The sequence below is a fragment of the Rattus rattus genome, chromosome 10, assembly GCF_011064425.1.
Source record: "Rattus rattus isolate New Zealand chromosome 10, Rrattus_CSIRO_v1, whole genome shotgun sequence".
Taxonomy (NCBI): Eukaryota; Metazoa; Chordata; class Mammalia; order Rodentia; family Muridae; genus Rattus; species Rattus rattus.
The window spans coordinates 50,933,226-50,949,911 of NC_046163.1; the positions used below are offsets into that span (position 1 = coordinate 50,933,226).

General features: G+C 44.2%; 1 protein-coding gene across 1 annotated transcript in view; it reads left to right on the forward strand.

The window, feature by feature from the left end:
* The window catches only part of Slamf1 (signaling lymphocytic activation molecule family member 1), a 35,671-nt gene that overhangs the window by 9,485 nt on the left and 9,500 nt on the right, over positions 1–16,686 (forward strand). The window contains exons 3-5 of the mRNA XM_032915360.1: positions 1,752–2,042; positions 11,769–11,876; positions 16,268–16,341. Of these exons, the coding sequence (XP_032771251.1) occupies positions 1,752–2,042; positions 11,769–11,876; positions 16,268–16,341 (473 nt within the window). The remainder of the gene's footprint in view (positions 1–1,751; positions 2,043–11,768; positions 11,877–16,267; positions 16,342–16,686) is intronic.

Genomic DNA, 16,686 nt, shown 5'->3' on the forward strand with positions numbered 1-16,686 from the left:
TTTGCCATATTCTGGCTGTGTCTTTCAGGAGAGATCTACATCCGGTTCCTGTCAGCCTGCACTTGCATATCCATTTTTTAATAAAAATATTTTTTTATTGACTTGACTTTTACAAAGTTTGACTACGACTGAACAAACCTCTAACAGGCTTAGTTTGCATATCAATTTTTTAAATAAAAACATTGTCTTTTTTTTCTCTATCAAGCTTGACTTTTACAAGGTTTGGCTACAACGGAACAAACCCAACTCCTCTTCCCTTTGCCAGGGACCCAGACTCCAGCAGCAAGCAATTTCACACGTGCTTGCTCACACTTGTGTGGGATGTTTGTTACAGTAGAGGTTCTGGGTAAAGAGTGATATTCCACCCACAAGCAGTTCACCAACCCCAGAGCCTGAGGGAGGTTTCCACCTACGCGGTGAAAAAACACCTCTTTTCTCATTTGAACCAGGATCTGCTTATGTAGTTATTTACTTGTGGCCCTGTAGAACCTACACCTAGCTGAATCCAGCACTTTGTGAGCCTCTTTAACCTCTGCTCCTGTCCTTGAAGACACCTACAATTCCTATCCCTTAGGCTCTGAGCCTCGTCTGCTTTCCAAAGCTTCCTGACAGCTGTGTGGGGCTTTCTTTCCAAAGGATGCCTTATATCACCAAGGATGGCAGAGGGAGCCCACAGCCAGCATTTTATCAAAAGCCGTAGCTTTCTAGGAGAAAAAGAGAAACATCTTGACTCTCTTCTGTCCCAGCACTTTCCTCCTGCAAACAGAGAATGCAGAGTTCCCGTAACCCTCTGTTGAGTGTTTGTGGAGGCCGCACATCATGTTTTTTTAAATAACATAAGTGTTATACAATCTGTCCTTTTGCTCTTATGAGTTTACTGATTTCGTCATACCTTATATAATCAGCTAGGTGTGTTGGGAAATGTGGTCTCTGCAGCCATTTTCTTTGAGGAGAGAGAGAGAGAGACACACACAAAGAGGCTGATTTCTGAATCAGACTAAGGTATTTATATCAGCCTGGCCACTTAGAAGCTACATAGTCATTTAAGTCATACTGTTTCTCTGAAGACTCAGTTTTCTCATTTGCAAAATGGGAATGATTACTTTTAGTCATAATAGTTGAGAGAATGAAAGAAGATGGATACGAAACGCCAGCGATGTGCTGATCCTGTAGCAGCTGTATTAAACACAGACGTGACCTCCCTTTTACCTTGTCTATCTTGTGGCACTGGAATTGTCTGGTTGATAGGACCTGTAGCCAAGGTTTAAAACCTCACCCCTGCTTCAGACCCACAAAGTCCTTGCACCACCACCACCACCACCCACGCCCACAACACACACACGCAGGCACACATGTGTACACATGTGCCTGATGAAAGCCTACCACTGAAAGTTCATGCTTTTAGCTCACGGTCTAGGATGTTGTACTCATAAGCCAGTCAAAACCTATCTTATTCCTGATAGAACAAGGCAGAGCAATCTAGACGGCAAGCATCAGGAGAGGCATGTAGCATCCTAACGGAAAGGAACTGTACGCCAACCGCTTCTCTGTTCTATCTGAAGAGGCTCCTGGAATGAGCAGGGTGGGGTGAGGGATGATATGAGTTACAGTTCCCTAGCAGAGACAACTCACACTCAAGGTTTCTCAGTGAGGGGAAAAATGACATCTGGCTAGACTTTCTCTTGACAAATAAGTCAACACTTCCGGAACCTTTGTTTCAATGATGGCTCCCTTGTTCCTCCTCCTGACAGAACAGGTCTCCACTCCAGAGATTAAAGTGCTAAACAAAACCCAGGAGGAGAATGGGACCTGCCACTTGCTGCTAGCCTGCACGGTGAAGAGAGGGGATAATGTGTCTTACAGCTGGAGTGATGAGGCAGGTACCCGTCTGCTAAGCCAAGCCAACCGCTCCCACCTCCTGCACCTCATCCTTAGCAACCAGCATCAGGACAGCATCTACAACTGCACAGCGAGCAATCCGGTCAGCAGTCGCTCTCGGACCTTCAACCTATGGCAGCAATGCAGGCCAGAATCCTACTCAGGTGAGCACTCGGGTACCTCATCCATGGCAAATCCAGTGCTAGCTAGGCCAAGAGCACTACTTCAACAGCCAATCCTCTCCCACAATATTTCACCTTTGCTTTATATTGCCAAAGTCTCCAGGTACATCTAGGTGCTTTCCGTGTTGGCCCCATTTGATTCACAGTTAAGGAACAAGCAGGGAAGGAGGGAGGACCCAGAATCTGAGCCAGACTCAGGTCTCCAAGAGCAAGACTTTCTCTGTGCCTTCTGCCTCGAATCCAGTGTTCAAGGATATGTAGGAAAGAGATTTCAGGATGTAGGTCCTAGGTCCTAAATCCATGCTCCGTTAGGGTGAAACAGTTCTTTGCCATCTATAAATACCCCCCACCCCCCAAATACTTCTCTACTTATATTCTGGACCACCAATAAGTACTTAGGCTGCAAGAGCAGGGAGTAGATACGATGTCTGATCTCTGCACCTCAACAATGCATTGTAAATATAAGATATGAGACATTTGCTCAGTAATGATGTGCAGGCTGTAAGGGAGGGGCTCGTGCTGTGAGTGGACTGTGAAGCTTAGAGCCAGCTAGAGGACCAGAGGAATCAGCACGATACTGGCAAGCTACTTTTAACCGTACCGTCTCTTTGGTTCACAATAAATTTGCCGAGCGGGTGCTACCACCAGCTTCGTTTTACAGAGGAGGAACTTGAAGTTCACAGAAACTAAGCATCTCTCCAAGCTTCTTCAACTTCAGCTAGTGGAATCAATGCCTAAACTTAAAAAATTCTGAGTAGGTTTCTCCTTTCCGGGGTAGAAAGCCTCGTTGCTCTGTTGGAGGAGAATGCTGATTACGTAAGCTAATCTAACCACAAAGATACAGAATAGACCACTGCTCTCTCGTGCCAGGCTGTGTGTCTGTCACAGGACGGTTGAGGGGGAGCCCCAAAAGGCTTTTCTTATACCCTGACATTGGGCAAGAGTCATCTCAAGGAGACTCCAACCCAAGTAAATGTGGATTCTATGTGGCACACCAGACAGGTGGGGACAGAGGAGAGGGGACTGTAACTACATTATGTCTTCAGCATAGCACTTCCTGTTACAGAGACCCCAGCCCCCAGAAGATTCTCAGATAGGAAACACCCCTGCTGTACCCCAGGATATTCCTTTGAGTTCTGTCATGAACCTAATGCAGCCATGTCATGGAAACAGTCAATCATCAACCCTCACAGCCATCGAATACTTTAGTGTGAACATCTTCGCACTATGAATGAAGTAAAGAGAATGAGAAAAACTATGAAAGGCTTGAGTAAGAGCTGAGCTGCCTGGTACCGAAACCCTTCCAGGTAGTCATGGAAGAGTGATTGCACTAGAACACCTCAGGAATCATGATGAAAAAAGAGCTAGTTGCTTTCCTTGGAGACAGGGAAAAATACCCATTGTGCCAGGCTAGCTCTCTTGCATTGTAAAAGCCTGTTTAGGAACAGGGGAGCAAAACATTTGCACTAACCTGTCTAAAAATGGAGATGAGTTCCCCTCCCATTCTTCCAGATAGCTCAACAAGAATACAGCTAATGCATAATAAAACCTCCACACGCCGTGAAGTTTATGCTGAAGGGCATTTGGCTCAGGATAGTCTAAGCTAACACTGAAGGTGATTTTACTCATTTAAGCTGTCCTGAGGAAGACTCATACACTTATGTATGTACGTAGGCATATATGTATGTATGTATGAGTGTATGTATGTATGAATATATGCATGAATGTATATATGAATGTGTGTATGAGCGAATGTATGTGTGTATGAATGTATGTATGTATGAATGTATGAATGTATGTATGAATTTATGTATGTATGAATATATGTATGAATGTATGTATATATGAATGTGTGTATGAGTGAATGTGTGTATGAATGTATAATGAATGTATGTATGTATGAATATATGAATGTATGTATATATATATGAATGCATGTATGTATATATGAATGTATGTATGTATGTATGAATGTATGTATGTATAATGAACGTGTGTATGTATGAATGTATGTGTATATGAATGTATGTGTTTATGAATGTATGTATGTAAGTATGTATGTATATATGAAGCAGGCTGCTGTAAGGTATGGAGGAACACGAAGTGGAGAAACATGGTACTCTGAGTAGATGTCTATGGAGACCTTATCCAGCCAGTAAAGCTACTAGACAAGACTTTTCTCTCTTGGGCCTCTGTTTTGCCATCTTGAAGAGGAAAAGAATAGATTGTTAATGTTCCTTCCAGAGGTGACATTTATGATTCAGTTCCTGAGTATGTCAACAAGAACTGTTAGTTAATAAGGGATGCTAAGAGTCTAGAAGTTGAAGACCAAGGTGTTGTCCTAAGCCCTCTCCTTGACTAGCAGATGGCTTCTCTCTTCTGGGCATCACTGTATGTCGCCTTTCCCTCTTTAATAGGATACCAGTCACGTTAGCTAAGAGCCACACTAGTGACCTCATTTAAATTTAATTACCTTCATAGCAGCCTGTTCCCAAATACCATTCTAGTGTTGTTTAGAACGCCAACATATGGGTTGGTAGGGGTAGTAATTAAGCCACAGTACTACACAACACCCTAGTTTTAATTTGATTATTTTTGTAAAGCTCTCATCTCTAATTAAAGTCACATCCTAAGGACTTCCAAATACGGATTTTTAAGAGAATTCCAGTTAACTTATAGTTCAAGCAAAGGTTCCTCTACCTCCAAAGATGGAGGAGATCCTCACCACATCCAAGTTAGACACATAGGCATTTTGCAACATGACCTTTCCTCTACACAGGGCTGTAAAGGAAATTACCTAAATTACTGAAAACCCACTCTTTATTCGTCTATCACAGTGGTTCTCAACCTTCCTACTACTAAGGTCCTTTGATATAATTCCTCATGTTGTGGTGACCTCCCCCGCAACCATAAAATTATTTTCATTGATACTTCCTAATGTGAGTTTGCTGTTATGAGTTGTAAAGTAAATATCTGTGTTTTCCAAAGGTCTTAGGCAACCCCCATGAAGGGGTCAAAGCCTACAGGTTGAGAACCACCGGTCCATCACTTTGTGTTTGCAAATGGAAGTTGCTAATTTTTACAGTAATGTGTTTACATTGCCAAAACGTCTATTGAGGTTTCACTGTGTGCCGGCATGATGTCCGGTACTAAGCACACAAAGATGAAAAAGGAAGGAGGTGTAGTTCTTGTTCTTAAGAAGATAACCTGTAAATAGACAATTTTCCTGGATCACATGGTATGAGAGGTTGTAAGACAAAAGTATGTGCAAGGTAATAGAAGAGAGATGATGAACTGCACTGGCTCTCAGAGGTCATCAGAGATGAGGCTCTGAGGAATGAGAAGTTATCCGAACTCATTGAGCAAAGGCATCCTAAGCAGGGGGAGAAGCAGAGAAGTCCAGTGCTGCATTCTACATCATCGTGCAGGTGATAGGGGCCAACAATTTTAGACAGAAAATAAGCTCTATTGTCTTTGCATTTCAAAGTAGTTGCATAGAGAGTAGACTGGAGTCAGCAAGAGGCAAAAGAAAGAGAAACTAGTTATAGGAGGACATTGTGACAATAGTCCATCCTTATGTGTGGAGGCCTGGGTCAAAGCAGCAACAGTTAGTGTAACAAATACTTCTTACAAAGTGTGCTCCAAGGGAAACCTCAGCCCTGGAATGAAGCTGCAGGGTAGGCTGACGGTTCATCAGACATTGCAATCAGTAAGTCAAAAAGAGATGGTTTTGAAGACATTTTCACTCTAATGAAAGGAAACCTCAAAGTCGTTCATGGTACTTTGAGAACAAACATAGTGTGATATTAGCACATCCTTTTGATGTGAGGCCTTAGCTCATCTTCAATGTCCATTATGATATAGCCTCTTATGCCAAGGCCTAAATTCCTGGGCCTTACCTTTATCTAGGTCATATGAAGCACACTAACGTGGGTCGACAGCGTATGGGACTGTGTGGGACTTTCTTCTGTCCTTAATCAGTATGTTTTGAAAGTATTATGTCTGATTGATTCAAAAATCTTAAATATTCAGCTAGAAGGGAATGCCCCCGGAGGCCCACACTAAAAGGAAGAACTTTTTCAAGAAATTATCAAAAAGCTCGTTCAGTGGAAGAAAAGACTGACGGCGGAACTCCAGTGTCCCCCACTGCAGTCTAGCAAAGCCTCATTCCCATAGTCACCTAGGCATTCCATGTCCATGGTCACGACCTCTCCAATTTTAGCCCCATCAAGCAAACCTGACAAACAAGGGCGAAAGGGTAGAGGTGGGATGCTTTGACTTGGTTACAACCTCATTATTACGTGTACAAGGAAAGCTGGGAAGTATAGTTATTAGCTGGGCAGCTGTGTGTCCAGAGCTGACTTGTACTGCCAGGAAAGGATGGGAGAAATGGTCACCTAGTATCCTTAGCAACATTATCTAGCTGGAACAGACTGTCGTGGAGGGGTCTCCAGAAGGTTTGGGTCCTATATAGTAACTTTCTTAGATGTTCCCAGACTTGAAATTGGTATCCTCTCCCCACCCCCAATTCTCACTGGAAACTACCACTAAGAAGGCATCTCTTGAAGAGTGTCAGCTTCTTCAAGGAGCTGTGCTCCATGCCTGAAACCTTGCTGTGAAAAACCACATGAAAGGCAGGAAAGAGATCCGGTGCCCTCAGACCGTTATGTGAACATCTCAGAGGCTCCCGGGATGAACTACATTCGTTTCTTGGGTTCTGTTTTGTTTTCTTTTTTATCTCCCTTAAATAATATGATTAAAGAACTTGAAGGGAGAGACGCTTTTGTGTTGCTGTGATGGCCGATTTTCAAAGACAACAAGGAAAAGAAGATTGGCAGCGTTTTTCCTTGGAGGGATGTGTGGCTCTGTGCAGGTGTTCTTGTTCAACTTCTGCTAATGGTGGAGAAGGACGACAGGGTGGGGACTCAGGCAAAGTGCAGGTGTTTCCAGTCAGCCCACTTAGCTATCTCTGAGGGGTTTCTGCAGGGAGAAAAGCACCGTACATTTAGTTCAAAATAAGGGAAGGAAAGGAAGAGGAAAGAAAGGAAGAAGGGGGGGTACTGTTTCTTTGTGAATGAAGGGCCTGAGGGGCCAAGGACTTTTATCAGATTTCTGAGAACCACCATCCTGAGAGGCCTCACTTACATGAATGAACAACAGGAGAGGGAGCGGGTGGTCTTCTGGTTTGGAAATGGGAGCACAGGTCATGTGTTGTGAATGCCTCCAAAAAGCACACTTTCCAGATCCGTGATGTTATTACAAAGCTATGTCAAGCAGGTCATTGGTACTTCCTTTGACTCCTGTCTCAGGGCACCCAGAAAGTAACCCAGTATGCCTTCTGAGACCTTCATAGATTTAGCACTCTGATAATTTTTGACAAAGGAATATGTGACAGTTCTCTAAGATCTATTTGTATTCAGTCATGTCCTATATCTGATGGAATGAGGGGGTGTAAAAAAAAAAGAATACACAGAGACTACCTTTAAAGATTTTTTTTTGTCTAAGTGGGACTTTGGTGACAAAATCTTCTGCATTTAACTAGATGAAAAAACATCATTTTTAAAGAGACTACTACTGAAATTTCTCTCTGGAGGGTACACAGTACTTAAGACATGCTTTAATAGATGCTAAAAGACAGACAATGAGACCCCACACACACACACACCAAGGAATATAGATGTGACCTGGGTACTCTGAGAAGTGGGAAGATACTGTTCATAAAGAAGTAGAGCAGCAGCTAAGGGAACAGGCACATGCCTCTTACGACCCGTCCTGGGGATGCAATCGCAAGGCTATAGAGCACATTCTAGGCTAGCCTAGCCTCAAAGAAAGAGCCCCCTCAGCAACAATGGTAGAAAGAAAGAGGAAGGGAAGGAATGAAGGAGGGAGGGAGAGAGGAGAGAGAGAGAGAGGAAGAGAGGGGGAGGAAGGAGGGAAGAAAGGAAGGAAGAAAAAAGAAAGATGAAGGAAGGAAGGAGGAAGGGAGGGAAGGAAGGAAGAAAGAAAGGAGAAAGGAAGGAAGAAAGTAGAAAAGAAAGAAAAAAGAAAAGAAAGAAAGAAAAGAGGATGGAAGGGAAAATGGAAGGAGGGAGGGAAGGAAGGGAGGAAGGAAGGAAGGAAGGAAGGAAGGAAGGAAGGAAGGAAGGAAGGAAGAGAGAAAGATCTGAACGTTCCGGGTGATGGATGGTAGCTTGTTCCCAGTTCCCAGTAGAATCGCTCCTTGAGACCCTTCAAATCGTCTGCAGATAACTGAGGAACACAGATTCTTGGTGTCGAGTTCTTCTTTCTTGCTTGTGTTTGGTGTAGAAATGGATGGGAGGGAGGATGGATCCTTGTATGAGAATAGCACAAGCAGCATGCAGTAGAAACGAGGCCTCGGAGGAACACAAGGAAAGCATTTCCAGAAGCTTTGACAACTGTGGGCAACCTGAGCCATATAAGCTGGATAAGCAGCCGTGTCCCTGTGGGTCTGAGCTTATATCATGGTCAGTGAAGAGCCCCAAATGGGTGAACGCTAAGTATAGGCACCTTGGGGTCTGCTACACCGATGGGAAGACTTTCTGTTAATGACAGAGATGTCCTCCAGCTTCCTAGCAGGCTACTGGAGAACTGAGACTGGCAAAAGCAGGTTACATTCATTGATCACGTGATGGGTTCTGAACATTTTATTTATGCTATTATTGTGGTTCATGAGAACAACCCCATGGCTAAATATTTTTATGCCCATTTTATTGGTGATGAGACAGGCCTCGGGGGGTATGAAAGACTCTCTGAAATACACAGTTATTAATTAACACACATGGTGCCGGATGCATCTATGTGGCTTGTAATAGCGTCATCTAAAATGGTTTGCGTTGCAAAGATCATGGTGGGAAAACACAGGTTCTAAGCTCGGAGGCATTGACTACACGAGATGCTGAAGTCCTGAGGCGAGGGCAGGATGAGACTGGAATGTTCATGAAAGGTGACAATGAGGAAGGAAGAGTGGCCTGAGCGGGTGTGTGGACAGCGGAACCATCATCAGGAAGGGGAGCGGAATGTGGAGGGAGATGATGACGAGATGGGCTGGCCAACTGAAGGGCCTTCACTCTCCAGACATCGGAGTCTGTGGCTGCTTTCCCAGTGGGACTCCCATCTCCAGAGTCTGTCGGAAACCTTGAACTCTACAGGTCCTCCCTTCCCGGCTGGGCCACTGATGTCTTCTAGAATTTTATACATACTTGTTTCCTCAACTCGAAACCAGTGGGTTGTGTAAACAAAACACTATACATAGGTCCTTTAAGGTTTATTTTAAGCCAATGGTTCTATAAAACAAACAAACAAACAAACAAACACTTACCCATATATCCATACATATCTTAAACAGCAATGGGGGAAAATTAGACTTGATAACACATCTTCCAAGATGATGGCCGAATGGCCTCTCCTACCTGACCGAAACTGGTCATTGTGTCACAGGAGATAGGGAACACATTGATTTCATCCTGAGATCCTGGAAAGAAAGAAACAGGCCCACATTGGAACATCAGTCATGTGCCTGTGGTGTTGACTTATGTGGGTAGGTGGGTAGCAGGGCTGCCAGCAGGAGGCCGGGGGAGGCGGGAAAGGTGGGTTTGGCAGCAAAGTTTCCATGACAGCCAGCTGCCTCTTATTTTCCAGTTCCAGAGGCATTGCCGTGTTTTTGGTTTTTTGGTTTTTTTTTTTCAAATCTCATATGAAATTCAGAGGAAATATTATCGTTGGAAATGGTATAAGTGGTTGAGGTGTCTGTTCTTAAATTAGTGTATGTTATAGACTTTCTCGAGATGCATATATTAGAAGAAGGAGGAACTCAAAATAGGAAGCCCTACAATCATGATTTGCTAGACCAACGCCTTAGCTTTGTGAATGAAGCTCAGGCTGTGGTCTCTGCTTCTTATCTTCTACCGGGGAACTTTCTCTGTGCATCCCTGGCACCGACAGGGATCTAACCCAGTCAGACTCCTGGTCAGACCTGCATGCGTGTGCATACATGGAGTTCTTAGCCACCATACACTGTTCAGAGTGTCGTGCAGGTTGAGCAGCTCACATACTGCCTTCCTCATTTTCTGTGTTACACGAAGCCAACGCTCTGCTTATCCATGATTGTTACTCCTTCATTCATTCCTTTTTAAGGCAGGGGTCTCGCTCCATAGCCCTTGAACTTTCAGCCCTCCTATTTGAGCCTTCTGAGTAGTGGGACTGTAGGCATAAGCCAGCAGACCTGCCTTTCCTCCCTTTTGTGAACAAGACTGTGGAAGTTGGTATTTGGCATGGTTAAAACATGGTTTACTTGAGGAAAAGAATCTGTCGTTGCAGCGAGATGTCTTGTGACTATATGGAGAACCTAGGAAGGAAAGAACTTTTTCAAGCCCAGAAGAATACTTCTAGTAGCTTTTGGGCTGGAGCCTTTGACCACATTTCTGTCTTATCTGTCTTCATCAGTTCTCTAAAAATCCGAATTGTGCCTACAATGAATTACTCTGCTCCTTTATAACCCACTTAGTTCTTCCTTTCAACTTCTGATGTATCCCTCAAAGGTTGAACAATCAGGAAGTTTATAGTTATATATTTATACTTCTGGGTAGGATGGTTTTATACCCCCATTTCTTTCACAATCAACTTTATAAAGTACCCCTGCACATTAGCGCCAATGCCTGGTACTGCACTGGTCTCACTGGTAACACTGGAGCTTAGTGCCATTCTGCAGAAACCTTGTGCTTCGGGTAGGACCTCACTGCCTGTTCCCAGTCCAGGAGCCTCTCTGACTCCCAGGAAACCTTCTTTAGTAATCGGTCACCTTTCCTCTCCTAGTGTTAGCTCTAGTCCTTAACTTTCTTCATGATGTTTCCTTGCTTAAAAATGGAAATAATGAAAGAATTCCCCCCTTAGGATTGTTCTGATTAAATACGAGACTGAATGTTAAGGGCTTACAACTGCCCAATATTATGTTGGCAAACCACATATCTTGCTGAGACAAAGGTTGATTTTATAAAGTGGTGTTCTTGGTTCAAAAGGATTAAGCACAGTGGCTGAGGGAGAGGAAGCCACAGAGTTTGACCCTGTGATTTCAAGCTCCAGTTAGCTTTGCTGATTTAGAATAGGATAACAATTGTCAGGAAACACTACCTGTATTTTTTTTGGTTCCGGTCTGGTGGGTTCAACGGTTATTTGCATTGAGAGGCAATAATAGCACTATTGTGTTTACTTTTTAAGAAGAAAAGCAGATTTCTTCCCCCTCGGTTGTCTCATGGGAGTAGTTTGGGGCATGGGGACAAGGGCACGGGACCATCATATGGCTTTTACCAAAAATGGACACATAATACATTAGAGGTTTTAAAATGGAGGAACAAGACAAGAGATTGGCTTAGGAGAGACACGGATATGTTAATTTTAGACAAGGGAAAAATACAGCATTTTATTTAGAAACATCTTTATGAAATCAGAAATGGGAGAGTGAGGGCTGGTAAGTGAAGTGAGGGTAAGAAGGTAGAAATCTTAATGCTCTAGAACTGATCTCTATAGCCACACAAACAAATGTCTCCCCAGGGAGACACACAGAAACAGAGGCTCACTCCCCTCGCTTCTGGGCGGGGTGAGGCTCACTCCCCTGACTTCTGGGCGGGGCGGTTTTAAACCCACAGAGCATTTGCTATTGACCTTTGACTTTTTAATTTTTTTTTTTTTTAGAATCGAGTCTGTGGCTTCCGTATATTGCTGCACCATTAGGGGTCATCATATTTGTCATCCTGGTTTCCACAGCAACAGTATTGGTGAAAAGATACTGGGCTCCCAGTGGTAAGTGGAACAGATTTTTATGCAAGCACAGACTCTCGTATACAGACAATAAGATCGTGTATGCTTTCACTCTAAGCACAGACTCAATCTTACTACCTTAGCTTTCTGGCTGGGAGCCCTTTGAAAAATAATAAAACCCTCTTGAGAGCTTGTGCAGTTCAGTGCAGTTCTAGTCTCTGGAGCCCCTGTACCAGGTTAAGAGAAACAGCAGAGGAAAGAGCGAGGCACAAGTTGCTGATGTAGGAGACGTCGTGCAGATAATTTAAACTCAGCACTGAAGTTTGGCTCATACAGAAGCCTGGAGGAGTCAAAACAGGAGGCATACCAGACTGAGATTTACTAGAGAAGAGAATTCAGAAGATTTCTTAGATCCATGCGTGAAACGTGTCCCAGGGTAGGCTAAAGGCAGTAAGGCTGTGATTCTAAGTTTAAGCGCTTGGTATTTCTTCCTGTGATTCACTATGTCAGGGCCCTGTGCCCCCTCAGCCTTACTGACTACCACTCCACCCATCTGGATCCCAGCATCCTGACTCAAAGACGTCTTGGTTGGCCTTCCTTTAATGAGGGCAGAACATGATGCTCTTCCCTTCTCGTTGCCAAGCGGATAGCTCATGTCATTCTCGAGCGGAGCAATGTCATCCACATACAGTCTTCTCAGGAAAGCCCTTACCTCAGCATGTGGATGTTGGTTTTGCTTATATAAGATGCCGATCGTGGCACAGCCACTCACCTCTATCTCATTTCCTCCATCGAAAGAGGTCGCTGAGATGGTGGGGGTGGGGTGTGCTATTGAGATAAAAGTTCTGTTGAGAGCTAAGGGTTTGGAAGTGGATCTCCTTAGCCTTATAAGAGAACAGTGAGACAGGGAGGCTAAGAAAGCAGATGGAGTTTCCCCCTAGCCTAGCTAGCAAAGCTATGCTGTTTTCCCACACACATTCCACTCTGTGTTCTGCTCAGCACAAGGCTGAGCTCTGAGGGAGCGGTACTTCCCTTCCCCCACTAAAGCCCTCTTCCACCCACCCTCAAAACACAATCCATCTTTTCCAAGCGCCATTTATGCCTTGCAACCCAGTGCATGCAAACCTGTGCCAAAATCTGCATTCAGTTGCTATGCCCTCCACAAAGGATTGCTCACGAGATCTGTTGGCAATGTCTAGTGGTATCTGCTCCAAAATGCCTCCCAACTCTGAAGAGTTTTAGGTTGGTTCCAATCTCCTAGTGTAGTAGGAATACACTAGTTAAGAGTGTGGGCATTGGGCAGAGTGCAGTGAGACAAGTTCATAGTAACAGCTGCCTGCAAGTCTGAGGAAGAATGATCACTCCAGCCCATGGATTCTAGATTAGCCCTGAGCTACAACACTGAAACCACCATCCCCAAATAAAGCAATGAAAACACGGGGCTTTGGCCTTAGACAACATTCAAGTGCACTTTGCCACCAAGGAGCTGTGTAACCAAGCAAACTTCTCACCTTGATCTGCAAGGCAAGGATATTGTTCCCTTTGTGGTATTGCTGTGGTGACTGGCAAGCCAATACACAGAAAGCACCACACAGCATCTTTCCTGGATGATGCATGTGCACACAGACATCTATAAGCAGACACATCTCTTGATGTTAGCAGGTTTAAGTCTTAAGGCTAGCAGAGAGCTATACTGGAAGATTCTGGAAACCGTACTAACAGCAGGTTTAAAGTGTTTGAAGTTACAGTCACATAAGACAACTTCTAAGGCACACCTTTAATTCCATCACTCAGAAGGCAGAGGTAGGCAGACCTCTTTTGAGTTTGAGGCCAGCCTGATCTACAGAGTGAGTTCCAGGACAGCTGGGGTTCCATGGAGAAACCCTGTCTCAAAAAATAAAAATTAAACAAATAAACAAACTTCTCTAGTTTTACACCTACAGTATAGTAAATGTTAATGCTACCTTTAAGGCTAAGGTCTAGGACTCAGATCTTTTCTATACATCCTAAGACTTGGAGCCAAGTTGAGCTGGTTCCTGAAAACCTGTTTCTGTACTGAAAAGGGGGAGGATGGAAGAAAAGGTAGGAGGGAGGAAGGAAGGGGGAGGGAGGGAACAGAAAGAGAATCTAAATTTTCTTGAGTCAGTGGTCTTTTTGATCATTTGGAACTGTCCTACCAATTCTAAATTTCAACCTGAGAGGGCCTCAAGGTTGAAAAGTCACTAAAGACTTGAGCACAGTCTCAATCTGTATACCTAGAAGGGGGCTGGGCAGACAGGTATCACTTTGGAAACTCTAGTGGATGCGAAATGAAAGTATATCTCATAGAAATACTTTGCACCCTCCTCCCATCCCCAACCACTTCTGAGAACCTATGACCCCTATCCTGCAATTCTTACTCTTTCTCTCTATGTCTCTGCTAACTCTCTCTCTCTCTCTCTCTCTCTCTCTCTCTCTCTCTCGTGTGTGTATGTGTGTGTGTGTATTTCTATGTCTTTCTCTCTGTATCTGTCTTTTGGGTCTCTCTCTTTCTGTCTCTCCTTGTGTCTCTTTCTTTCTCTCTGTCTCTCTATCTCTCTCTGTCTCTCTGTCTCTGTCTCTCTCTCGTGTGTGTGTGTGTGTGTGTGTGTGTGTTTGTATTTCTATGTCTTTCTCTCTGTATCTGTCTTTGGGTCTCTGTCTCTCTCTGTCTCTGTCTCTCCTTGTGTCTCTTTCTGTGTCTCTGTCTCTGTCTCTCTCTCATACACACACACACACACACACACACACACACACACACACACACACACACTACTCACTCACCCACCAGTGAGATTAGAACCATCAGGCATGCTATGCCCACAGAGGAAAACCACCCACTGACTTCGTTAGAATTCCTTGAACTTCCCCAGTGACCACCCGTTGTTTCTTTACCGAGAACCACACCCAAGATCAACACTTCCACCCCACTCACAGCACAAGAGTAGGCGTTTCTCTTCCAGACCAGAGTGTATGTCTTGGAGCTATTCTTTCAGTGATAGGCTCCCAGCGTTTGAAGAGGATAATTATTTAACATTAGTAACTTTACTCTAAAAACTATAGCTTCGTCTGGGCGGAGCGTCCATACTCGGCCCAGCTCTTGCAACAGTCCCCGGCAAGTCTTCTGCAAGTCAGGCTCCTGCTTTCCGCATGCTCGCTAGTGCATGATGCATGCAAGAGAAGTGGCTAGAAAAAGTATACACAGCATGAAAAGCCGAGAACACCATTTGTGTGAAAAAGAGGAAAACCTATAAAATATAACCAATATCTAAAACTGCACCATCCAGTATTTAATCAAATTACTATTAAGTAACAGTTTCTCGGTTTCGTTGTTCACACAGTTCAAGTCCTCGCTTGTCACTGGTGAGTGTTAGCCTACGCAGAGGGACTATTGATGTCTTCACAGAAAACATTCTATTGCCCAAAGATGGACATACAGGAAGCCTTTTAATTGGTTACTTCTGGGAATGAAATGTGGTTGGTTAATGAGGGAGAGGGAGTTATAGGTTATAACCTTATATATTTCTATCCTACTTGAGTCTTTATGATGAGGAGCTTCTTTGTAGCTTAAAAAGAAAAATTGAAGTGTTGTCCAAGAATTAAAATGTTTTACAACTCATGAATGTACAGAGACCTCAGGCCTTGAGCTAGTTCTCGAGATTAGGAGTGTAAGAGTGGCAGTGCCGAGCTGTTTTCTAGACACTTCCAAGTGGATCATCCCCCTACACCACCATCCCACACAACACACACACAGCACGCCCTCCAGAAATAGAGCTGTGAGTGAAGCCAGCTGGAGAGTAAAAGACATGCTATAAATAACAAGCTGTGACCTCAGGAAACCTAGAACCCTCTTAGGAGAACAAATAAGACACAGAACTCAAGATTAAAGCGACCAAATGTCACAGCGATAAAATGGCGCCCAAAGCTGTAAGTCACGACATCTGCTCCATTCCCGGCACTTGGGAGGCCGAGGCGAGGAGCATTTTGAGTTGGAGGGCAGCTTGGGCTATAGAATGAGGGCATGTTTTGGCAAGGAAAGGGATAGAAGAGAAGAAGGAAGAAGAGGAAGGAGGAGGAAGAGAGAGAGGGCCTGAGGTGTTGAGAAGAAAATGCTCAGCCCGTATTGGACATTTGCTATGTGCTAGAGTAACTAGTGTAGGTGCTTTGCAATTGTCATCTTATCCGATTTCTACAGTAATAATTCTATTTGCTAGGAAGGGACACAGGCCTAGACAGATGAAGCAACCAATCTAATGCTGTGAATGAACGAGTAGAGGCTGGGAACTAGCGCCTCATTCCTATGGCCGTGCTGGGGGAGGTGACTATACCACGGAGAGGAAAGGTCAGACGAAACTGAGCTGAGGGCTCACAGTGAGGACTAGAGGATGGTAACCACTGTATTTCTTTCTCTCCAGGTAAACCAAATCACTGCCAGCCACCTGTAGAAGAAAAAAGCCTTACTATCTATGCCCAAGTACAGAAATCAGGGGTAAGTTCTATGCTCTTCCTGGGGGGGTGTCTGTCATATTTTCCACGGGATTTCTGATAGGCTGCCTTGCACACATCCATGATCCTGGAGGGATCTAGAGTAGGCGAACTTGGGAAAGCAGAAAAGTCAAGAACAAGAGCTCCCCCAGTGTCACTGGGCCCCTGTAGTGTTTGAAATCACAGAAAACACTGGGCAATCCTGCTTTTTTTTTGTAGTAATGAGATGAAGTTGTAAGCAGATGACATTGGATGCTTCCCAGCTGTGGTCTTCTAGGTTGAGAGCTCCTAGAAGTTGTCAAACTTCTTTCTCGAAGTATACAAGCTTGGGGAAAGAGGGAGATATATG